Source organism: Anguilla rostrata, chromosome 16 (genome assembly GCF_018555375.3).
Source record: "Anguilla rostrata isolate EN2019 chromosome 16, ASM1855537v3, whole genome shotgun sequence".
NCBI classification, from domain to species: domain Eukaryota; kingdom Metazoa; phylum Chordata; class Actinopteri; order Anguilliformes; family Anguillidae; genus Anguilla; species Anguilla rostrata.
Genome location: NC_057948.1, coordinates 13294242 through 13320629, shown reverse-complemented (window position 1 = coordinate 13320629; position 26388 = coordinate 13294242). Strand labels below are relative to the sequence as shown.

At 41.6% G+C, this 26388-nt stretch overlaps 1 protein-coding gene and 1 long non-coding RNA gene across 4 annotated transcripts; one reads left to right on the top strand and one right to left on the bottom strand.

Annotated features, from left to right (window-relative positions):
* Window positions 1-774: 774 nt before the first annotated feature.
* LOC135242732 (BTB/POZ domain-containing protein 10-like) lies at window positions 775-17417 on the bottom strand. 3 transcript variants are annotated; one of them, XM_064313961.1, is made up of 9 exons: window positions 17224-17417; window positions 15922-16069; window positions 5817-6007; window positions 4970-5189; window positions 4781-4883; window positions 3429-3549; window positions 2813-3010; window positions 2493-2603; window positions 777-1617 (listed from the first exon to the last, which is right to left on the bottom strand). In XM_064313961.1, exons 2-9 carry the CDS (start codon window positions 16020-16022, stop codon window positions 1295-1297), a joined length of 1368 nt encoding a protein of 455 aa, XP_064170031.1. In that variant the 5' UTR covers window positions 16023-16069; window positions 17224-17417; the 3' UTR covers window positions 777-1294. The 3 variants fall into 3 exon arrangements, with proteins under 3 accessions (XP_064170029.1, XP_064170031.1, XP_064170030.1); XM_064313960.1 differs by having other exon boundaries at window positions 17098-17232; XM_064313959.1 differs by lacking the exons at window positions 15922-16069; window positions 17224-17417 and adding an exon at window positions 9214-9579 and having other exon boundaries at window positions 775-1617.
* LOC135242733 (uncharacterized) lies at window positions 16873-24837 on the top strand. Its single transcript, XR_010326447.1, has 5 exons — window positions 16873-16911; window positions 17974-18023; window positions 22499-22563; window positions 22967-23042; window positions 24597-24837. It is a non-coding gene; the product is annotated as an uncharacterized LOC135242733 (long non-coding RNA).
* The last annotated feature ends 1551 nt before the right edge of the window (window positions 24838-26388 follow it).

Below are 26388 nucleotides of genomic sequence, written 5' to 3'. Positions count from 1 at the left end.
TCTGAATAATTCACATTGTTAGATTTATCATTCTGTGGGTTTTGATTGGTTGCTATAAAGAGCAGAGATATTTCTGTACTGTGTTGCCATCCTGTGGCAGACTAGGGGGAGGCAGAGTAGCATTGCTGATACAGATCAGAATATTAGAAGTCGCTGCGGCTTCGGTCCAGTTTCCGATTGTGGCATCATCCCTCACCTAAAAGCACTGAAGAATCTGGAATTTAGCACCCCAGTAAGCTAGCTTACCAATAAGACAGACCTGGTGTAACAAGCATGCACTGTGGGCCATTATAGACAAGTCGAGCTGCATTCAGTGCGCGTACGATCTCTACAGCCCTCCACCTGTGATGACACGCGTTACTGTTCCCTGAGGAAGAGCGCTACCCTGGTTACCGACCCTGCTGCTAAGAGGAGGCGAACAGCTCACACTCCAGGGGGGCATTGCTGAACCACACCACACAAGCAGAAAGCACTCCGCTGCCAGATCTCCACACTCAGGGTGGAGCCAGGCTGTGATCAAAGGAAAACCTCGTTAATGCCATTTTTAATTGGTCCCATTAATCGAACTGACACCCTAGTCGGTTCCATTAACGGCACCTGCTGTGCATTAATGAGCCTGACTGTAGAACAGGGCTTTTAGCACATCAGATCAGTTAGATGCTAAAAAGTGATGCAGAACGTTGTACATGCCCCCTCAACATGAGGTTACTACAATTCTCAGACTCTGATGGCATTAGTGTTACACTGAAGTGCACACAAAAACCACCAGCAACACTGATTTCATTTTTTTATTTATTATTAAATATTAAAACAACACTGTTGAGCCTTGCGCAAAAGGATCCTGACTGCAGGACGTGCCGGAGACCGGCTGAACAGAGAACAGCTTCAGGCTGGTGATGTCATCGCCCCACTGCTGCACACCAAACTGGGTGGGGCTTACAGAGTAAAGGGGGAGTGACCATGACCTTCAAGAGAGCCTCTAATCTGGGGCAGTGTCCCACAATTCCACAGGCTCCATGTGCTCTGTTCCTGTGGGCACGGTGCTAACACTGCACAGTGCTGATGCCCCGTTGCCAAACCAGGAATAACACTCCATTTCAAAAACAAGCAGCCTTGCAAATGCCTAATAAAAATAAATCCTTTGTTCAAGTAAAAAAACTAAAATCAAACAAGAAACAAAACCAGAAGGACTATGCTCCTGCTAAGTGTCCTGAAGCAGACCTTGTCCTTGGGGTGCCATGGCTGTGGGGGGGGGGGGGGGCAATCCTGGGGAAACGGGGCTAAGGCCATGGTCTCAGACAGCCGGCGAGGGGGCGTCAGGGTCAGGCTCGTTGCTATGGTAACTGTGGCCAGGTGGTGGGTGGATGGGTAGGATGTCGAGCTCATCCACCTGGGGCCCTGGGTGTAGCTCCACCAGCTGGTCCTGAGGGATGTCTGCAGCTGCAGCTGCCAGGTTGGTGATGGACTTGCTCTTCACGCACTGGAAGTCCACGTGCCGGCTCTTGCCCTCCTCCTTCTCCCAGGACATGCGGATGAAGGGCCGCTGCACGTAGTTATAGATCACCTCCGGCCGGCCGCCCGGGCGCTTCTTCACCTTCTCTTTGTACGTGGGGTAACCTGCAGGGGGCGATACCGGGCCGTTCACTTACAGACAAGCCAAAGGGCACTTTAGAAAAAATTTTGTAAACTGAGATTGAGGGGAACAAATATGAGATCATCATTTTCTTGCCCACTCCACAGGCTTCACTCACCAGACCCGCTCAGAATGGGTCATTTTACTTCTGACTGCTAAAAAAAAACACCCTACTGTTGACTGCTAAAAAAACACCCTACTGTTTCTGAAACACCCACCAATTGTGTTAGCAAGCAGTTCAATGACATGGGTTCAGTGAGCCCAATCCTGCAGGTTAGCAGCTAAGGTACAGGCTAAGCTATACCAACTGCAGCTGCCAGCTTTAATTCACATTTAGACAGATATACTTTCCCTCAACTATCAACTTATTAAAAACTTTTTTTTCAAAAATGTACTTCCATTGTTCTGTGTGCAATAATGTCCATGGAAATGGCTTTTGTACCCAAAAGATACTTTTAATAAATAAATCTAGATACGAAAAACAAAACTAATAATTCAGTGCATTGGCTTTTAAAGACATGGCCATATAGACGTCATAAGAGGGAACCATGATATTGTAGTCTGTTAAGATTTTGGCAAGAATTTAAAAATATTTATCATATATTCTTTTCACTTATTTCACTTCTGGCACAATTCATTATTAAATCACTATTCATTAGCTGGACATATTCATGTGCCACACCTTTAAAACAGTAAACAAGCAAATACCGCACATGGACAGATGAACAAGACAAGTGACACCATTTATAATGCCATGTTTTTTTGGAGGAAAACAATATAAACACTAAAGCCAATTTTGAAGGCATTTGAGCATGTAAATAGTCATATGGAGCTCAGTACTGCAGTAAATAACTCTTACCTTCAATGCCCAGTCGGATTTTCTTCAGTCCTCTCTCCTTCAAAACTGACTTGGCAACGTCGCGATTCTCTATGTACTTGAAGAAACGGTACAGCTTTGTACTGTATATTACTGAAAAAGGGAGAACAATACTACATTTTGAAACAAAATCAAATTCCTCTGAATTATGCAAAATGTGTGTTTAAGTACAAAGTTAAAGTACAAACGTTTCAGAAGTGTTCCTGTGTCACTAAAACTGCTATGTTAACCATTGATTTAGTGCATGTGGAAGGGGTGAGAGGGTGAGGGTACCAGCGTGACGGTGAGAGGTGAGGACTTACTCTGCGAGTACTCCTCTCCCATTTGGGGGGGGTACTCCTCGTCCCAGTCCACCACGTCGTCGTCCGTCAGCACCACGATGTGGCACTCCCTCTCCCCGCTCTGCGCGCTGGCCACCATCAGCGGCAGGATCATCTCCTCCAGGTAGAACTCAAACTGCCGCCGCGCCCCATCGTTAGAGAGCTCGTGCATCAGGGCACCTGCACGCGGACAGCGCTTCCATCACAACCCACGCAGACCAGAAACGCGCTCGCACACGCTCACATGCAAGCACAAACACACACTCCTACAAAGCACTTACAGCTCCTCTCCAAGTCTTTTCACCGCCATTCACCAACTGCTGCTTTAAATTATTCACTACGTTTACAAAGTATTTGAAAATGAATCTCGAATATGAGGGCTTCCAATGGCATAGGGCACACTTACTGCCTTACAGCCAATGCTTTTAACACTACATTAGATCAGCAGCCTACACTCTCATATCTACAATACCCCCATGGGCCTTTTAAAAAGACCCACTACGTCACCCACCTGAACACACAAACAACAATCCTTTCACCACAAAAAACACACACCGTAGCAGAAGCTAGGCTATCGACGATAGGAGCGCATACTCACTGAGGTCTCTGCACTTAATGGTGCTGTAGTCGAAGGAGATGCAGAGATAGTCACATGCCTCCCTCAGCTCCGGGATGGAGATTCCGTCGGGGCAGCGGATTATCCCAGATTTGTAGTAATCCTGCAGCGTGGAGCCACGCATGAGACAAAGCAGCAGCCATTAGCGACTGGCTGCTCCCGAATTGCTGCCCTCTCCCCCTACGAGCCAAACAATAGCACCTTGCTCACAAGCCTCCTCCTACGTGCTGAACGACAGCACCACGAAAGCACAAACCCTCTCTCGCCTGTCCTCCCACGAGCCGACGCAGCCCCTCCCCAGCGCACAGATCTATCTAGTGCCAAGGAAACATGGGCGATTACTCAAGCATGGAGAAACAACAGAAGAAAGGGAGCACTTTCTATTCAGGGGATTCCATTTTAAAATGGCTCCTGTGCTGTTGCCAAGGCGAACCCTGACGTGCTGTCCTCCTGCCTGTAGCTCACAGCATCCGCATACATTCCGTGATGTCACGTTCCCACAGTCACTTACATCACCATTTTAAATATTCATCTCATCCACAGGCAGCCTATCAGAAGCATGGCACATCCTGAGCAGCACTAGGATATCAAGCCACCATATCTCCTCGGCATAAAGGAAAGGCATTAATGCACACAGAGAGTTGAAGTGCGCTAATGCATGTCGACAGATGCCAAACCGCCAGAACCTTTCTGCTCTCCTGTTATGAGCCTGAGGGGATGGCTGTGGCATGCTGGGATATGCAGGCAGGAATTAGCTGGTGTGTGTGGTGCTGTATTAACAGCTGATCCTGCTAAATCTGAGTTACATAACAGCGCCTGGATAATCTGTACCATGCCCGCTATTTTCACACGCTGTAGCCTCCACAATATCAGCCCTGAGTGAGATATGCAAGTCCCACTGAGCTCCTCAAACTGCTCATCACATACAAATGAGTCACATGACCAGTGAATCAATATGGATTCCTAACTCTGCTCTCGCTCCACGCACAGAACACTGATGCACAAAGCAACCACAATCTATACCAGCTTTAAAATGAGCCTTCAATTAATCACTTCATGTCTACGCGTTGTGTAATAGATAGAGCCTGTCTTGTATACACAAGGTAGAGGTTTTAGATCCCAGATGAGGCAATTCCCTTGTACCACTTAGCAAGGTACTTAACATTAATTGCTTCGCTATATATCCAGCTGTATGGATAAAAAAAAAATCTCCGCAAGTTTCTCTGGATAAGAGGATCTGCTAAATGCCTGTAAAGAAATGTACTGCAACTAACAGAAGTCAGTTACTGAAATGAGTTTCATTGTGAAAGATGAAATGTTGGAAACATGCTTACCAAGATGGCCCTGAACACAGTGGAGCTGATTCCTTCAGCCACCTCGAACTCCCCCTTCTCATTGGGTCGTGTGAAATTGTGCTCCCTTCCAGACCCGAACATTCTGCAACAAGCCAACCTTGTCTTAGCGACTGTGTCTTAGCAACTCTGCTTCCAAATCCAGATAGGTCTGCTTGAGCGGAGGCGTACCTGCCCAGCATGGTGTTGGGTTGAGCAGTGAAGATGGAGGGGTCCACCACGAAACGCGTGTTATCCACGATGAGCGTCACCCTCTCGGGGGCACGGAGGCTGCGCACCCCCTCCTTGGTGCTCTCGTAGACAAACACCATCTCCCCTGGGCCCCGCCCCTCGCTGGCCCCGGGTCCGAGCGGGGCCCTCAGGGGCCTAGGGCTGGGCTCACGTTCACGGTCTGGGGACACAGCTCTTACAAGTCAGGCACAATGCTTCAAAGGATGAAAAATATACTTAGCAATACATTTAAGTTAAAACACTCAATGTTTTGCATAGTTCTTCAAACTCATTCCAAAATGCAACTCATGTCAAGGCCTCAAGCCTTAAGGTCTTGTTGAATCTATCCCAAGACCTGGATCATCCAACACAGCAAAGTCAAAAACACCCGACTGAACAGCCCAAGTTCCTGATTTTCATACACATACATGGTGAAAAGCTATGTTCAGTTTGCTGTTTATCTATTAAAGTTCAGTTACTGAGGCTATGGGCTTGCAGTGGCCAGTCTGAGTAACTGATTGGAGAAATTCACGGGTAGTTTGTAATGAATTCACGTGTCAATGACTACCTGGTCCAATGTCAGTTCCAAGGGGGACTCCCCTGGTCAACCCTATATCAACTAATATTGCCAATATACTGGTTGGTAGATCATGTTGTGCTGGCCAAGTAGATCACAAGCCAAAAAAGGGTGGGCACCCCTGGGTTAAGGTTATGGCTAGAGTTGGAGGGCTAGGGTGAAAAACACTGTGCTGATGAGTAGGGGTTAAAGTTATGGTTAAGCTTAGGGCAAATTGTTGAGGCAAGTCACCGATATTGTGATGACGGGTGGGCGAAGTGACGTTCCTGATGCAGGGGGTCAGCTGACTCTCTGTTCGCTCATGAGAGGAGTCGCGGGAACGGTCGCCAGAGCGACGGCAGTCTCGAGAGTGTTCAGTGCCTCCGTGCACGTTCATCTTCACCTCCGGCTCCAGGCCAGGGAGGGAGGCACGACTCTGAGAACTGAGAGGGAAGACACACACACACAGGCGCACGCACACACGCACGCACGCACACACACACACATAAGGAACAAGTTTCCCCATTTTCACCCTAAAACACCAGTATCCAACACCATGCATGTATTCAACAGTATGTAATACATTTGTGTTTCTCTAGAAATTGGCCACTTTCCACATACATCGGAAATAATTCATGCATTTTAATTGAGGGGGCTGCCCAATGAACAGACAGCAAATAGTGAGGGCAGGATGGCTTCATACAGGCTAATAACTAAACCCAGCTTTGAGGACAGCATGTGACACTTCAAGCACAAACACCGCGTCATGCGAGGACAAAAGAAAACACCATGAAAACATGAAAGTTCGACATAAAACATACAGAAATGAGTCTAAACATTCCGTTGATGATTCTTTCATTATTATTTCATTGCAATTTCTTTCAGCGACCAGTTCCATTATCTCCTGAAAACCTTGGAAATGACAACGTAAAGCAGAGTTTTTAAGTGATAAAAACATCCAATGCTGAGACGAATCTTGTAGCACATTGTGTGGGTCTGACAGTGGAGACTCAGCCATTGCATGAGCCTTTACTGTCCAGTGCCAGAAAGTCTCCATTGTGACCCCACTCGTGTGCCAATGGCTCTTAGCAACAGCTTCAGAGCTTCCACACAGCAGAGCAAGCAACTTAATCCCACAATGCACATCAAAATTAAAACAGACTCTTCTCTTTCTTCATTGGGTAGAGTATTCAGCACCTGTTCTTTTTAGTGTGTAGCTTGGCTCAAATCTGTCTCTGTCCAGGACTCGAATATCATTTCACTACTGCATCAGCCAAGAGCTGAAATCCCTCTACATTCGGAGGCAACATGCAAAAGAGCAGTGCAGCCACATCTCATGAGAAAAGACATACCCAGCTCACCCAAAATGACTAGTTCGCACCACAGCCTGTAAAGCAGTGGTTCCCAATCCTGTTCCTGGAGATCTACCGTTCTGTACGTTTTTACTCCAACTCTAACAGAGCATACCTCACTCAACAGCTAGAGAAGCTCCTTGAGCTGCTAATTAGTTGAATCAGGTGTGCCAATTTATGGTTAAAATTAAAACCTATAGGCTGGTAGATCTCCAGGAACAGGGCTTGGAGCCATTGCAGTAAAGGCTCTTATAGAAGCGTCTTGTAATTACTGTAAATATATGGAATAGGTTCCTGAGAAGGCATTTTCTGACTCACCACCTTTCTGTTCCACCCAAACAGATCCCAGCATCATGGTTTCAACCTTTTAAACAGAGGTAACCGCACACTCACTTCTTTATCATTTAAAAAGATTTGTATTATTGTTTTAATGATACAGTAATGCTCTTGTCTGCACATGAGATCATGCTGATTTCAGGCATCACTCAATTTTTAAAAAGTGATCAATGTTTTCACACAAGAGTGTATTCATTGTTAGTCTTGTGTTGCAATTTAGTCGCATTCTGTGACTCATTTACAACTTTCCAATCAGTGACTCAACGGAGCAAGCATGCACGAACGAAACCAGTTACCCAATATATCTGCCAAATTTTCAGGAGTAAAATCCAGAGAGTTGACAGAACATCATGTCTCCTAAATGCTCACTGTGCGGCTCTCTGCCATCTACGTTCGTCATAATCCGCATCAACGGCAGCGCATCCGGAGCCACAAATCGGAGATGTTTAACATATTCAACTCAAATATTAATCACAACACCAATTTGTGTTTGAAACAATGACATTTCTTTCCAGTTTCAATTCGATTCTAAAATACTGCATAAACGTTAACTTTCCTACAGGAAAGACCGAGTTATAGGGTAATCCGGTGGTTTGGCGCACTATATCTTGAAGTTAGCAGACCAGACCGATGGTTTACACTGAGGTGGTGCTGCGAGTGCGCGGCCGGGGACATTCCTCACAGACCGTTTCACTCAGAATGACTCGGTCGCTTTCCAGAGAACCGATCAGGGGAGAACAAAGAGTGCCGAGAGGCGGGCAGCAGTTGTCCCGTCTTCTACAGTCTACAAAATTGATAGTTGTCAGACTTCACTGACCCATAAGCACGATGTACAGATTTTAAATACAGCCAAGTCTATATTACCAATCACACAACCCGTAAAGGCAAAGCATTCTTGCCGATGCAACGGTCCATTCATAAAATCTAAGAATGCCAGGAGACTTCCTTACTGACTGAATGAATCATTCATCAGCAGAATGCCAATCTACATATCCTTTTAGGGTTGCCACGCCTCCGGTTTTCACCACCTTTGTCAGGGTGGCAATTCAGTAAGGCATTTGCCCGGCTAGAATTGATACAGAATCGTTATGAAATAAAAAAGAAAATACAAAAAAAAAAAAAAAAAAAAAAATGGTGACGCCATGGAATTTGGAATGTCCAGATTACAGCTGGATATTGCTTTGTAAAGTTGCGTTACTGCATCTACATCTACTACATCTTATGATACATCAGTCAGCTAGCCAAGTTAGCCAACTAGAGGTTATGTTCTGATCAACATAGTTAGATTATAGAATCTAAATTGTTGTAACCTACTAGCCTGTGAATTTATCTTCCTTAATCGCTAAGAGCCATTTTGCAGCTGAGATCTAAATAAATGTCAAAAACAAAACGTGGAAAACCCAGTCGTGTAATTGTTAATTAGCTTTGCTGAAAGCTAAAAAAATGCAGGATAACACATCGTAGCACTTCGGAAAATTCGTGGTTTGGCAGGTGAAAATACTGCAACCCTCGAAAGCGAGTGCAATACAAAAATGTTATGACATTGATTCTATTGTGTTGGAAATAGCGTAGCTCGTGCATAGTTAATACCATGTATAAGAAACTAATTTCTCAGTTGCTTAAAGAAAATGATTAGTTCAATATTTCAGTGGTGACACTCGTGATGTAAAACAATAAGACAGGAGGGATGAGTAGAGAGGTGAATCTCCGGTGCTACGGAACCTACACTGTGGCTGCCGGGACAGCCCCCGGTAACACGAGACATCCTCCTCAAGGAATAAATGATTACATCTTCTATAAATCCTGTGCATGCCGCACATCTCAAACTTTCAAGATCATTAATTTTTAGCGATAATACAGCCAAGCGTCCTTATAACCAACTCTAAATTAATCAAACGGGCGGAGAGCGCAAACGCTCAGACGATGTTAAAACAGACAAAAGACAAGGCTATAGCACGTACCCGTCTGGCCCGGACGATAATTTGGAGACAAAGCAGCACGAGATGAGCTGAGGAACGATAGCGCACGCGACTTGGGCTCCTCTGAACAATGAAGCCGTGTCAGTTGTGTTAGCATCCTTGAGCATTACTTTAAAACTTCAGCATATTCCATGGCCTCTCGTTAACATCCCGACTGGCGTTCACGGTAGCTGTCGCTCTCCCGATCGCTCATTCAGACAAGAAAACAAAAAGGGAGGAGACTTAAGAAGAGAAGTCTCATATAGTGAGAATTCAATTCATACAGCGAGACCCGTGGGGCTGAATGACTGGACGTGCTTTACCCTAGGGCACTGAGTCAGACGCGCTGAGTACAGCCCTACTGACGTCGTCCGACACCATCACACCTCAACCAGCTTCTCTCCTGTGTCCGCTGTAGGATTCACCTCAATTGCTGGCCACTCTCAAGAGGCACACGCTTGGGAGGAGAATCAAAAGAAAACGAGGGAGCGCCACCAAGCACATCGGATAGTTTGCACATTAAATTCAAGAGCATGACTCAATTTATAAGATACGATTTATTTACACTAACAAAACAAGACAAGCATTGCTCAAGGGATTTTCAGAAGCTGTCAGAAAGATATAAAGAAATAAAGTTCCAGAGCCCAGCAACATTTCTCATAACAGCTAGTTAAATAACATTAGTTATAATGAGGGCTATGAGTATTGACTAAATGTAACAAAAATTTAGCCTGTATTTCAGTCTTTATACTCAAGGCATCACTATAGGCACTCTAATTGCAGCCATGAGTGGTAAGCAGTCAAAGGAACACAACCAAGTGTGCAATAAAGGACCAACTCATGAGTTTGATGGTGCAAGGATGTCAGTCTCTGGCACTTTTTCAATGGGAGTGTCAGCTACAATAAATGGTGGGTCAAACTACACTGGCAAAAATTAAGGAAACCTGATCTAAAATCTTGTCATTTTCATGTTAAACTAGAGGTGCGTGTTCTTGCAATTACGGGACACAGTCTGAAGCTTGCTGGCTGGCTGACAAAAAAAGTTTGGAAAGGATTTTAACTAGGAACTACAGTACCCACCAGTTGCAGACTAATTTGGACAAGAATGATAGGGCTGTCAGACAGAACAACAGAAGGTACAGGCTAAATGACAGGGCCTTCTAGACGACAGGAAAGGATTTAATTAGTGGGGCGTCATAAGGTTAATCTGCCTGAAAAAGGGTTAGGAGTCGGACTCAAAGACCATCTGTTGAGAATCCCATTAAGGCATCTTACCTTACCATCACTCCTTTTGTCATTTTGCATAAGAAATAGCTAAAAGAAAACAACTATCAATGACCATGGCCAGGAAAACACACAAAAATCACTTTCACAGGATAAGTCCAATTATTCACTGCAAAAAAATAAAAATAAATAATGAATAGGTCACACTAGTTGGTAGTACGTCTGAAGTATACCATGGGTCGGGGGAGCTGGAATGAAGTTGCTCAAGCCGATTGTCCGATATAGGCAAGCACTGACTGGCAGTTCTAATTACTCAGGGCTCCAGAGTGTGAGCAATTGGTTGTATTTTTGACCAGTTTACCACAGTACTGTTTAATTAGTGTTAGTTGCAAAAAAATAGGTGGTCAAATTCCTATTTTTATTATTTTTTTCTCAACTATTAAACTCCCTATAATATGTGTACACATTTTTTTCCCTGCACATACTAATGTTAATAAAGGAAACACATTTCCAAAGGTAACGTGCAACCAACCACATCACATTATGAAGCAAGGGGCTTTATTCATGAAAAAAGAAAGATTGCGTGTAAACACTAACGCACAAGCAAATCTGTAACTTAGTGTGATACATAAATGCCTATGACCAGATGGCCATTTCTTTTCCATTGATCACTTGAAGCATCCAGAAGATGAGGCTGTCAATGCAGCAAGCAAAAAATTTGCTTAACACATTTAACACAAAACAATAAACAAACTTAAAAAGTCAAATACGTTAATGAGCAAAATTAATTTATTTAATAAATATTAAACACAATTTAAAATGTCTGAAGTCTCACCAAAAGGAAATGTACATGTACACTACACTACACTACAGATGGTTTTCAACACTATCTATTGTCCTTAATCTCCAAATCTGAATTCCTCTCCATGACCTCCCTGGGTAGCAACCCTCTCGTTTTCTGTTTAGATGGCATTCTGTAAACATATAATGGTAAAAAAGCACGTTGTTTGTTAGCAACTCAGAGGCGACATAACTGCAACAGCGGTTACATTTTTACAGATGGGGACATCATGAGTTTTTGCGCAAAACACATCTTATATACCGGCAGTGCTCACTGCGGCTGTGGCCATTTATATAACCAGTCTTACTAAATACCCCGCTAAACTGAAAACATGCAGTGATGCTTCATTTTGCGGTCCTGACGGTAATTAGCAGCACGCTTAGTAAATATGGCCCTTAATCTGCTGGCAATACTAATAATCTCAAATTTTAATAATAATCTCTAATTACTCGAGTAATTAGCCCTAATCCAAATATATAGGATTCAAATATGGCAACCATACTGCCCATTTGAACAAGCAAAATCTAATGAGAACCAAAAATATGCAATGGGTCCTGAATAATGCGTAATCATCGGGCACATTCCACATACAGCTAGAACTGCACTCACGTGGTTATGGAGCTGATCTTATAACCAGATGATAGCAGAGTTAAATCCATAATGGGTAGGCCTTTTGCTGTGCAGTTAACTCGCTAATGGGCACTAGCATGCAGTTGAATCCTTTAATGGGTACTGCTGTGTAGAGTTAAATCCCTAATTGGCACCACTGTGCATACTTAAATCCCTAATGGGCACTACTGTTGGTTAAATCCCTACTTAGCACTGCTGTGCAGTGATAAACTGCACAGCAGTGCCTTCTGAGAAAGAATTTCTTTCTTCCACAGAGAAAAATCTGAGGTGGCAGCATAAGCAATCACACAGCATAAAACACAATACAGCTGTAAAATTAAAATACAGCCACAGAAATCCAGTCTCAATAACTGCAACTTCCCTTTCCAGATGCTCAAAAGACTGAGTGTCTGCAGTAGAGACCATCCAACAAGCAGATTATTTAATATTTGGATATACAGAGCCATGAAAAAATATTTCCCCCCTCCTTCCTCATATCCTCCATTATTGCATATTTGTCACATCGAATGGTTTCGTATCTTTAGACAAAATGTTATATCAGGCAAATTTAATAATGAAATAGTGAAAAAAGTTATCAAATGAAAAAGTTATCAAACACCAATATGAAAAAGTAATTGCCCCCTTAGTTACTCACTCAACCAACTAACCAAATGTACTTAATAATTAAATTCAGCTGATTGACCACAGCCAGGCTTAATTTCAGCCAGTTGAATCCAAACCTCACTCCTATTAAACTTCACCAGAGTGAAGCAGTCACCACAAAGTTTCTATAAGCACACTGCGCCACGATCAAAGACAATTCCAGAAAAAATGTTTTCCATTTGGAAAGGGTTACAAAGCTATTTCTAAGGCCCTGGGACTCCACTGTACCACAGTGAGAGCAATTACCTCCAAATGGAACAGTGGTGTATCTTCCCAGGAGTGATCTGCCAAAATTTCTCCAAGTGCGCAGCGCAGACATCCCAGAAAAACATCCAAAGAACTGGAGGCCTCCCTAGCCTCAGCTATGGTCAGTGTTCATGACTCCACACTAAGGGATTCATGCAACAGTTGCTGGGTGGAAACCACTGTTAACCAAGAGAAACATTAATGCTCATCTCACATCTGCAGAAAAGTATGTGGATGATCTCCAAGTCAAAAGTGGAACTTTTTGGATGACACAGGTCTCATTATGTCTGGCGTAAAGCAAATATAACATTTCACAGTAAGGACATTATAATAAAACGTGATGGTGGTGGTAGTGTGATGGGGTGAGGATACTTTTCTGCCTCAGGACCTGGACAACTTGCCATTATTGAAGGAACCATGAATTCTGCTCTTTACCAGAAAATTCTTAAGGTGAATGCCCGCTCATCTGTTCGTGAGCTGATGCGGAATTGGGTTACACAGCAAGACAATGATCCCAAACACAAAAGTATGTCCACATCTGAACGGCTGAAAAGAAACAAAATTATGGTTTTGGAGTGGCCTGACTTTAACCCAATGGAGATGCTGAGGCAGAACCTGAAATGCGCAGTTCATGCTCGACAACCTACCAATCAGTCTGAATTAAAGCAGTCCAGCAAAGAAGAGAGGGCTAAAATTCCTCCACAGCGATGTGAAAGACTGATATAAAATTATCGGAAGAATTTCATCGCAGGTATTGCTGCTAAAGGTGGTGCAACCAGTTATAAAGCTTAATGGGGCAATTACTTTTTCACAAGGGTGATATGGGTGTTTGATAAATTAAATAATTTTTTAAAATGTGTTTTGCATTTACTCAGGATTCCTTTGTCTAATATTACACTTTGTATAAAGACCTGAAACCATTCAGTGTGCAATAAGGGGAAATCAGGAAGGCAGCATATACTTCTTCACGGCACTGTACAATAAAACCTAAAGTTGTTTTTTACCACTCAAATGATAAAATAAATACTAATCTTAGCACAACAACCTGAGATAAAAATCTCGATCTATACATATTTGTGGTTTCCCAAACTATACTTCACAAAGGGCTCCAAATTCAGTGAACAGAACAGAAGTACCTTCCCCTTTGGACAGACTTTACCTAGGTAGCTCGAGCAAACTGGAGACGTATTTGAAAGGGCAGAGCCAAGTAAATGTCTGTGGGTTTTGTCATGCAACAGAGACACAGCATGTAAGTCTAACACAGCTGCAGCATGTGGAGAAATATATTTTGCTTACATGTGCATACCAGGGGCTGAAATTAACTTTTTTCCACCTCCATCAGCCACTGTGGAAGCTGGATACAAAATCCTACTAACCACTTTTTAAATCAGCCACTTCTGAAAACTATGTGGTAAACATCACAATTACAAAGACCCTTTTTCAAACAGATTCAAACAGGAAATTCCAATTTAAAACACATCAACTGACTTTGGGCTTGTGTTTTCAAAACGTCGAATTGAAAAACGTGAGGAGTTGCGTTGTGTTTTTCCATGCTTGTTAGGGAAATCTAACAAGTGACTGACATTTTTCACATTTATGGCCAGTAATGTTCAATGGCACTAGCTAATATATTAATTTAGCTCAAATAATGCAGCTGTAGTAGGAAAGAGGGACAATTCTACCCACTTTCCTGTCTCCCATCCGGCCTGGACCCAAGTGGAGATTTGCGGGCATGCACATCAACTGACTGGAGTCAACATTGTTGTGATGCTTTCTGCGGACCTGCCAGAGCTCCAGGAGTCTACGTACTCAAAAGACCAGATATTGTACCAGCTGACGACCTGCATCTTTTTTTAAATTGCTCAATGGTTCCATGGTTGGGCCTTCCTAAATGACTCGTCAACTATTAGAAGCCATTAACACATGACAATGAGGCCATGGTTTAGTTAATATACTGATTTATGTGTTGTGTTGCGTTAAGGCAATTTGATTGTACTTGCCAATTCTCATGTTTAGTTGAACAGGCTCTTCACCGCGTCTGGATGGTTTACATATTGAGTTGGATCCACATGATCTGCTGTTTGGAGGAGCAGGCCATTGGCGCTAAGGAGCAGGTGTACCTAATAAAGTGGCCATGGAATGCACGTGTCACTGGTAGTTTCAAGTGAATGTCATACTCCTAAAATTGGAGGAATAATGGTCTTAGGCTGTTTTTTTCTTTGGACTAAGCCCCTTAGTTCCAATGAAGGGAAATCTTAATGCTACAGCATACAATGACATTCCAGAGAATTGTGTGCTTCCAAATTCGTGGCAACACTTCCTGTTTCAGCATGACAATGTCCCCGTGCACAAAGAAAGGTCCATAAAGAAATGGTTTGGTGGGTAAGATCTTGACTGGCCTTCACAGAGCCATGACCTTGACTCCATCAAACACCTTTGGGATGAACTGGAATGCTGACTGCAAGCCAGGCCTTACACCCAACCTCACTAATGCTTTTGTAGCTGAATGGAAGTGAATCCTCGCACCCATATCGGAAAGCCATCTCAGAGGCTGGTACAGCAGCTAAGGGGGGGTCCAACTCCATATTAATACCAATGGTTTTCGAATGAGATGCTCAACAATTGCATATGAGTGTGTCCACAGACCTTTGGAAATGTAGTGTATTAAATAAATTTGACTGTACTGATGCAAAGCATATTACACAGAGTAATAATAACTGAGTGTGTGAAATATTGCATAAAATATGTCCAACACAAATTACTCATTGGATCAGAGTGTAGCATAGTTCTGTTTTTAATTTAAGGAGATTCAAACCACACAGGGGCTGCATCTTACTGATGTTTGACCTAGATCATACTCAGCCCTCAAACCTTGAGAAATCTTTCAACCTGGGGTGTTGGGTACATAATTAAAAAACCAAATTAAACATAGATTCTTTCAAGTACCTACACTGTCTTTTAATGAAGCATCTCAATTGGCTGCTGCTTAATAGTCAAATGTCAGTAGATTAGGTTCAATAGACTTCATAATTCTGAAGTTTTAGTATTAATTTGAAAACGCAAGAGTGAGGATAGAATGTCACACACACACTTGCCCTTGCTTGGAGAACAGAGAGGGTACCACTCACCTTGAGTGTCTGCAGAGCTTGCGGGGTCTGCTGCTGGTATTTTGGTCCCAGTTTTCCGTATCACTGGAGTTGCTGTCATATGAATGTAGAGATGCTGCCATTACATGTGCAATGAGATCGCCACTGCAGGATCTTCAGCTCTCATTACCTAACATTACACATGAAGAAAAAGTGAGGGCTGAAATAAACAATTCATTGATGATGGTTTTTCTATGATGGTGTGCTTGTTTTATTTTCGAAGGGTAGGTCTTCATTCCGATTCAGTTATGTTATATTGTATCAGCACGTGATACTATTAATGTATTAATGAGTTGTTTAGGTAAAAAAAAAAAGTTAAAAAATAAAAAACACGTAAATGTCAGCTTTAGAAAGACTAACTTATTCATGAATAGATATGCTATTTCCACTGCTTAAAACTGAGTGAGAAATGTGACATAACGTTGAGTCACTGTACCCGCATTTATGGGGTAAATCCAAGAAAATCTATTTAGCCAACTCGTCTTGGGTAACTAGCTAAGACTACCGATTGTTTATCTCGTGGCTAGCTACCTAGTTAGCGGACCAGCAGCTAATAATAGCATCACGACAAGACAGATATGGCTATGTGCAAGGCCAACGTGAGCCAACACTGCTGCGAATACAGTTACAGAAATACGAAACTCTAATGTTAAGTAACGTTAATGTAGCTAACTTAGTCAAGTGGTTCGGTAACGAACTCAACTTCAAGAACGTTTGTAACAGTAGCTAGCTAGACTAGCTAACTTAACCTTAGCTCTTGAACACCATAGCTAGTTAACCTATCGCTACACAGCCAAGTTAGTGCTAGCCATATACGTTAGATAGCGAACTGTTCTGTCAGCTACTAACGGAGTCGATCGAATTGAAGGAGACTGCACCCAACTTAGCGCTAACACGTAATTACGTTAGACAACAGTATGTAACCATTCAATGCTTGAACAGAGTAAACATACATGAATGAACGTATGCAAGGTAAATAAGCTAGCAAGCTAGTTAGCAATGCGTTATTGCTAGCTATGAGTATGACAACACACATTGATAAATGGAAAACGTTAACCCAGTTGTTAATTATAAACTAACATTAGTCGATTCGATTAGGTTATCTAGCCACATTACCTTTTAGCAAATAAATGAATGAATGTCTAACTAACTTCTTACATTTTTAGGGTCGAGCTCCACTCCCTTTCTCGTTTTGTGCAGATATGATCGGTGCGGACGTGTGCTGCAACGTATAGCTAGACTAAGGGCTTGTGGTGCTAAAGTTACGTTGTGTACTGCGCTTACGTTTAGGCAGATGCAGGCTGGATCAGGTCTGAGGGTCGTTTATTGGCTGGCCAAACAAACAAAAATAATTAATCAGTTGTGTGCACGGTGGCTGTGCGCATACCGTCAGAGATAATGTACACAGCTCTTTGGCTGTTTGTGCGTCAAATCCTTTGTCAAAACATTAATGGCTTCCGTCTTTGAAAGTTTCAAATAGATCTAGTTGGTTCTGCCGAGTGCGTGCCCACGTAGGACTACACGCACGCACATGTGCACATATTGTACGTAGACCAAGAAACGACGTTTGGAATCTACGAGTACGGTGGCAATAAATCTGATGATTTATTCTTCATGAGTCTAATCCTATCTGCAAACTTGTGCTTTCATGAACACAAATTCTCTCATGGGAAACCACAATTTAAAGTATTTTTTAAAGGAGTTTGAACGGTTCATCTTCACAATTCGGTCCTTTTTTTGCCTATATCCCCCGGCCTTTTCTTGTACCTGAATTGTACATGACATATTTGTGCTGTTGTATTTGCCTATAGTAAAAAAATAAATAAAAATAAAATAAAAAACGACCGTGTGGGATGTGGAAAATGAAGTTAATTAAAGTCAATAATACAAAATTAACGATTTAGTGAAATTCACAGACTATTAATATAAACCTGTTACACAGAGCTTAGCACATGCTGACCAATGCCAAATCTCCAGGATCATGTAGTAACTTCTGACGTTAAGTCCATATCTTTTTCTATTTTGCCATGCCAGATGGAACTCGTCACTTTGAAAACGCAGTCCACCCTCGATTGGCGTGAAAGGTAATATCGCCGGCAAATTGTTAACTTAGACTTTACAAACAGGGTAATAGCGTTGCAAATATTAATATTTACCTTTCTTTTAACATTAATTGTTAATATAACCTCTAATCTCGTACATGCATGCTACATGTTCATCGTTGCATTCATCTGACAAAGGCAGTAACAAGTGACATTCGGCTTCTGCTAGCTAGTTCTGTTTAATTGTTTATTTCATACTGCCTATTGTCAACTCTGCAAGGTCCAGCGGAAATCTTAAGGACTGCAAATAAATTTTAACCTGGCATATTTAACTTAGGTATGGTCAGGCAATTATTAGCAATAAAAATCTTAAGGACACGAAATATGGTGACAACTACAAAGCTGTAGTTTATTATGAATTTAAAAAAGGGCATGGCTGTTCTTAACAATATCGTAAAAAAATAATTATATATTAAAAACAAACGAGGACAACAAAACAATGTAGCTAACTAAAGGGCTGAATTTTCTGACAGTCACAGTTAAAGTGCACAAAGGTTTCAGTTGCATTTCATTGAAATACATTTACACGTCATATGCTACAGTTAAGCATGTTCCCATTAAACTATAATGGAAGTAAAATCAAATAATAATGGTTTGCATGAATGATATGCTGCATAAACGATATGTCATATGGCACATAGACAAAAAATTTCACCTTGTAAGGTCATCTGACAAGTAAACACACTGACTGTCATAACAGGTTGATTATCCTCAACCGTTTGGTCCTACACGAAGGCCTACATTGCATTTGCTTAATATTTGATTTAAAAAAAGGTATAGGCCTAATATGAGATCGTTCAGGCCAAATGGTTATATCCGTAGTAACAATTACAAAATAAATAAATAAATAAATAAATAAAATAAAAATGTATCGACAGGCCTACTGATTAATCACATAATGGCGAAGACCATTTTGTGTTATGTAGCTCAGGCCTATTTGAAAATGCATCTGCGGATAAAAAACACGTGCATTTATTATGAGGAATACGTCGTGATGATCATTTTTGCACATGCACCGACTCTGAACAACTTCAAAGAAAAAGAACATTTCTTTTCAACGTGGGTTTAGAAGCTTTTCCAGAAGGTTCAATATATATTCAATTTCGTTCGGGGTCAACTCCTCCAGTCCTGGCAAATCTTCAGGAAGAAGCCGCCGAGTTCGGACTCGTTCTCCTCTCTCAGCGTTTCTGAGTGAAGCTGTGTGGAGATCTTTAAGTTTCATTTGAAGCCAGTCCTGTCTCTCTTGCACGTGTTTGCGCTCACCGAGATTGTGCATCAACTGCATTTCACTTACAGATCTTTTTCTGTGGAACACAACAGAAATATTTCAGTCATCTGAAATGGTTAATTTCAGTAAACATGAAAAAGAAAAGATTCGTCTGTCACTTGCGCACACCGCATCTTTTCTAGTAGCCTACAATCCAAACACATGTGCTGCACAATATTGTAGCGATTCGGACACAATGTGCAGGGAGTGTTACGAGTAGTCTAGAAACATGTCGGTGTAGGCTACACATCTGAGCAGGATGAAAATAACCTACCTTACAGGTTTTCCTTCAAATTGTGAAGAACAGTATAAGATACATAGGAGAACTATTAGAACAATATTGTCCAAACTTCTGATGGTAAACATTTTGATGTCCTGTCAAACAATGAAAAATAGTTTAGTACATGTTTACAGTTGTGCTATGTCTTTATGTTGAAAGCTTAAATACATAAGTGCCTGCTCAATTATATAGCCAGTACCATTTTCAGTTACAATTTGTTTAACAGAAATTGCTGTACTCATGTAACTGTTATGATTGTATTAATAACTGTAATTTTAATGCATGCTGGATGTGACTGGAATCAAGTAATATTGAGTAACCTTACAGATTTGTTAGTAGGTGCTACTTACCACTAGCCTACTTGCCTGTCTTGTCCCTGCAAATTGTAATGCACGCAGGTAGGCTGCACGGTAGAGTAAACCCAGTTTGTAGATCAGCCTATCAGTTGAGATTAGTGTAAGTCTCCCAAAGATCCTTTTATAGCCCTCTGGTCATTGATGAGCCGCCTTCATTATTGGTGTTGATGTCACCCCTTGCCTTGATGGGGACAAGCATGCGCATGAGAACCAACACAACCACTAATTCAGCTTTCAGCACCTTTGCATACTGAAGGACCTGAGGAGTTGCCCTGCTTTTGAACTTCTGCTTATCTCTGTGACGGCAAACAAGTGTGCTAAAATCACCTAAATCAGCAAGGATGTATTTAGAACTTCAACTCTGCGTAGGACTTCAGAATCATACGCATCTTTCACTGGTTTACTTTTAAAATATGATTAAAATATAAAAGCATATTACTATGATTATTTTTAGGTAAACCACAAATATATATGCTTATATATATGCTTGTATAAAAATAATTTCCTCCTTGAGGACAAAAATAAACCATTTATCTATATGCATGTTATGAAAGTATGTAAATACTTTATTAACTCTACGTATACCTTTTTATCACCTCTGACCGAAACAACACTAATAGAAATGTCAAAATCCACCCAATTATATTTAAACTTTGACTTCAGGTAATAATAACCACTGATACATAATAAAATGTTATGATATAAAATAATGTTTCCATCCTGGCATTTAACTGGTACTATCTGTATGAATATAAGCATGGAAGAATAAACCACAAACAGACGGTGAACAATAGATTCCAGTAGAAATATTAAAAAACTTGAAATGCATTTCAGAAGGACCCTCAGATTCAATCATTTTTTGCAGTGTCAAATTCAGCTCTGCTCAAGTTGGAGCATTTGGCTGTTTCAACAAAAATGCATCAATCTGAAGATTTTCAGTAGCAGTTCCACAACAAATTCAGCATGCAGTATTATGCTATAAATTAAATTTTAATACATTTGAGCTCTAGTGAAAGATGCTAGTTTTCTGTTCAGACCTACCTGTGCCATATGTGATCCAAGGGAAATGGACAACCCTGACCTATTTTGACAGACAGGCCCACGATGACACATTCATTAACCATGAGAGAAGCTTTCTAAATGTGGAAGAGGAATGGCTATGTCATGACATAGGGAATAAGTCCCTCAGATGAAACCAGCAGCTCTGGCCTATAGATCTTGCCTCATGTTGTGGTTAGGGTTTCGTTCGGGGCAAAACGCATGCCTTCTGCCACTCACATGATGAGAAAGTGTGTGACAGCAGATGGCAGGCAGTCCAGGACCAGTTTGTGTAAGGACATCTGCTTTTAGGCCATCAGACACACAAGTCAAGAGAGGGAAAGCCCTTACATCTCCCTGTTTTTGGGGAATATATATTTCAGTTATAACATCAGCCAATTTAATCTTTCTCCAATTCCACTGCTGCAAAGGATGCCAGGAGTTACCCTGGTGTTTTATGCTAAATCTGTGGTTGATCACAGACTTTATTTACAGGTGTTCTGCAAGATAGGCCTCACAGGTGGAAAGCAAGCACATATCAGATTCACAAGATTTATGGACGAACAACTTGAATGTGTTGACCTGCTCCACCCTCCATGTGACACTGTTATGGCCCATCCTGCGCTCTCCCTGTTTAGGCAATACGTACCAAACAAATTAACCTTTGCCCTTTGTAGGAGCTCCTTAACTCCATGCATGGGGCTGGCAGGGGACCTTTCAACCCCAAAATTAAAGTTCTCATTACCTCATGCTGGGGAAATGGCAGCCATGTCACTATGAGTATGTGACAGCCATGGAGTTCAGAGTCTGACAGAGATCAAGGTGAAGTGTCACTGCCATACCACAAGACAACAAGAGTTGTATCTGCATATTTAACTTTGGTTAAAATATCTATTGGCAAAAACACAAATTTTCAGCAATCTGATTCTCTTAATTTGAGCTTCCTTGCAGTGAAATAAGTTTTAAAAAAAAAAGCCAGAAAGTATTGCAGCATAGACATCTAGCATGTACTCTTATCCAGAGTGACTTACACATTTTGCGTAATGTCCATTTATAAAGCTGGGTATATAATGAAAATTTGGGTTAAGCACCTTGCTCAAGGGTACAACAGAAGTGTCCAACTCCAGAATTAAACTTGCAACCTCTGATTTATAAGTCCACTTTTTAGCTAATATCCTACACTGCTGACCAGTGTTGTTAGCTAAATATTTGGTTTACTGGGGCCTTGCTGGGGCATTTTACTCATTTTTTCCATGAATAGATTATGTAAGGTAAGTGCTCAATTATCTGTTAGTTTCTGTATGTCTGTTGTATTTGATGGATTTGATTGCCCAAATGTATTTGCTGCTGACCACAACTAACCTCTTGCTTCTGTCAGTATCAAATCCCTCAGTTTCCTCCTAGTACACAAGTGGTCTTAAATGTAAGGGATTTGATCTGCAGAAAAGAACACAACTGAAATGTAAGGGGGACAGTCCTATAAGAGTTTGGCTTGACCTTCAGTCCAATCCATTAGGGGGCTGGACAGTGGGGCCATTGGATGCAGAAGGTGGATGCATGGAAGCAATCAGGATGAAGAAGGTGAGGGGTAGGAGTCACAGCACATCAGAGCACAGCATAGCACAGCACCGCACATGTGTTTGGTTGAAAATATCATCTTAATTCCTGTATACATATTGGTTGTTAAGGCTTTCTTTTTTTGGAGTTTGTATTTTAATTTAGTTTGTTCCCGTTGCAATGCAGGCAGAAGTTGGATAATTCCCTCACAAGTTCTGTATTACTGGTTTTACTGGAACCTTTAGAGAATGGCCTTAGATGCATAATGCTTTATAGTGTTGTTATAAACCTCCTTTTGAGAAATTACATCAGGCTATGTGCACACATGGGCATAACAATTTCTGAATGTCCAGTGCACAAAATGGTGTTTCTGCTCTACAGCTCACTATGGCCTTTATGGTTCTGTCTCTCGCTGGCCTGATTTCAGCTCCAGAGTCCAGCCTGAAGCTGTTGGAGGCTGACTGCTCTGGCATGTCTGACTCATTTATGACTCAGAAAACAATGTGAGTGCACCTCAAAGTCTATTTTGGGTGCCAAGGGCAGCAGGTCCCAGGCTGAGGGCTTTGTGGTCAAGAGTGTTACAGGTGTACAGAGAAAACTGGCAGTGGCAAGTCCATTAGGAATGCTTCAGCATCTCACACCTGATGCAAGCAGCCAAAGAACGCACGGAGCTTCCGTCCTTAGTTACTGTTGCCATGCCAACACCACAGTTCCTGCACAGGAGATATTAAAAGCAAGACGTGAGAACACATCAGTAAATTCAACCAAATTACTCTTTCTGCTTAAAACAGCAGGGCGTTTCACATAAAGACAGCTTGGGACTGAAGAATTATACTACACACTGATATTACTCATTGATTGACATGCAAAAATATTATATTGAGTCCATGTGCCATAGACAGTACAGATGAGCAGAAAAAAACATTGATAGACGTTCAGTAAAATAACACTACACATAATATAACTTCCAACTAATTTTCTGATGTTATAAGTGCTGTAATGCCATCCATGTATTGATACTACATTAGATGGCTGACAAATGGCATAATATGTGAACCTGGAAAGTACATAAGAACAGCAGTATCACTGCTGCCATGCCACCTGCTACAGCACTAAGCAAGCTGGCAGATAAGTACTAGTATTAGCAGGCTCCAGGTCTGAGAGGCTTCACTTGCAGTCTCTGCTATCTGTGCTCAGCCCAAGAAATGACAATAGCTAAAGTATTTTAGCACAAATGAGGTGATGTTTGCTTCCAAAAATAAGCAAAGCTTATTATTATCAATATATCAAAGCTGGTTTGATATATTGATAATTTCAGTCCCCCATATAAGTGAAAGCCCAAAAGCAATTTTTGTGTACAGGTGAGAAACATGGACTGCCAATACAAGGAAACTTAGAACACAAATCTGAATTGATCCATATATTATATTCCAATTATATTCTGTAAATTTGCATTCTGTACTGGACATTGTGGTCCATCAGTTACAAGATGCCTTTATTCAGCACTGTATTCAGAATTAACAAAATCCTGCCACAAGAGGTCACTGTGACTGTGCTGAATACAGGAATCTGCATCTGTGCTGCTGTGGGCTGGAATCTGCTTACTTCCTTGAGTTGACTACCTAATCTATAGCAGAAAAATGATGGAATGATGAAATCCATCTCGATAAGACTTTCCAAGTGTGCCTGAGCAGTGCTAGTCCCTGCTCTGATCCTGAGCCCTCTGCTCTGGGGTACAGTGGGCACATTTTGGCCAGGGGTTCCCTGGGCACTGCTGCACTAGCAGATGTCCAAAGGGATTCCAAATCAGAATGAAAATAGCAGAAAAATAATTTAAAAATATTTTTATGAATAACACTTCTTATAATATGAGTGCATCTTTGAAAAATGTTGCATTTTGCAAATTGTTTACTTTTGTTACAGTTTCAAACAGCTCTGACCCAAATAGTAGCATTAGACTGTAGCCTCGGGGGTGAAAATTGTGTGAAAAATGTTACACTGAATAATGTTGTCTTATCAATAACAGGAATTGCATTTTCATTTCATTTTCTACCCAGGTGAAGAAAAAAAACCCTTTTCCAGCCATGAAATGCCTCCAGTGCTGCCATATGGCAGTATTATTTATGACACATTAACAAGGAAAAATGTGATGTCTTCAAATTCCATTTCATGCACTTCTAATGACAGATACTGATAATAATGCATTAACTCAGGAGGGTGTTGGATCGCTCTTGAAGTCCATTTTCACGCCAGTGTTTCTGGTTTTGCCTGGGGAGTGAATAAATGATAGCGTGCTTATTCTCCTCTGTGAATCGGGAACATGCAATATGCTATAATCCCCCCCTGCAGACCTACTTATCATCCAGGCGGGGGGGCTATGATGAGTTCTCATTAGTACCAGTCTAGGACATCAGTGCCCCCACCATGTTCTTTATTCTTTATTTTAAAAAGCAAAAACTGTGCACTTCATAATATATTACTGTACAGTGAACCTGCTGTGCATTTTATATGGTATGTTTAGGCTTGCTTTAATGCTGCAGGGAAGGAGGGGAAATACGGTCTCATTATTACTGTGCTAGTCCTGGTTGCTTTATTACAACTCATGCATCATTTCACTGAACATATAAAATATTCATGCCACCATTTCCTTTTCAGGACCAGGTCATTGTGGTAACCAGTAACTTTAGTGCCAGGAAGTAGAGGACTCTATGAATAATACTTTTTCTATCTGCATGAGTGAAAGGTTTCCGATGCTGAGAAAGTTTCAAGTCAATCCAGATAAGAGACACAAAGCTTGCAGCCATCCACGTGTGAACGAACCATCAGGAGCTACTGCACCCCACTGTTTGTACACCTTTATAGTGCTTTGAAAATGAAATTTCTGTGCAGCAGAGCCATACCCTTTCACCCTTTCACACCTTTTCACCTACAGAAGACATCTCCATTGACTGGCTAACTTTTTACCTTTTTAAATGTTAGCGTGTTGTGAGATGTAGCATGTTATGAGGTGTTGTTAGGTGTTAATGTGTTGTAACGGGTAGCATGTTGTGAGGTGTTAGCGTGCTGTGAGGTGTCACTGTGTTTTCTTAGAAGAAATTTTCCTACAGTACTGGAAAAGAGGGAAACCACCGTTTAACATTCCTCTCCCTAGGAAAAAGCCATCTTTCAACCAAGCCAACTTTCCTCTGTTATTGTATACTTCTAACTGCACATTCTTGAGCCTCAAATGGGACATTTTCTTTGCTTTAAACAGAGGATTACTGAAATGTTCACTAAGTTTTATGGCTCAAAGTTCTCAAATATCTGTTAAAAAATTAGCAGTGCTGGAGTTGCTGATTCCATTACAGAGATGCCGAGTGTTAACATTATGTGTTATTCCCCAATAATAGTCCATTACTACTCCAGATATGCCCTGTGGAGGAGGTTTGTGGTGCATTTGTTAAATCACCAGATACTCTCTGTCTCCCACGTATGAATGCTGGGAATAAAACTCTCTGTTCCCAGCATTCATAAGTGGGAGACAGAAAGTATCTGGTGTTTGAACAAATGCATCACACACCTCCTCCACAGGGAATCTGAGATGAGAGTGGAGTTTGGCCAGCATGAGGCCAGTTTATGTGATGAGCTTACAGAGATCCTGTTCCCTTTAATGAAGAACAGAGAGAAACAGAGCCTCAGCTCTGCCACCAAACCAGGCTATGTCAGATGGGGAATACAGAACACAGACAATACATGCTAAAGGAGATGAGGCTAAGTAATGGTGTTCTCTTAGTTTACTTAGACACTGACATTAACGTGGCAAATCTAAGCATTAAGGGACGATAACCTTGAGTTACTAAAACCAGGTCT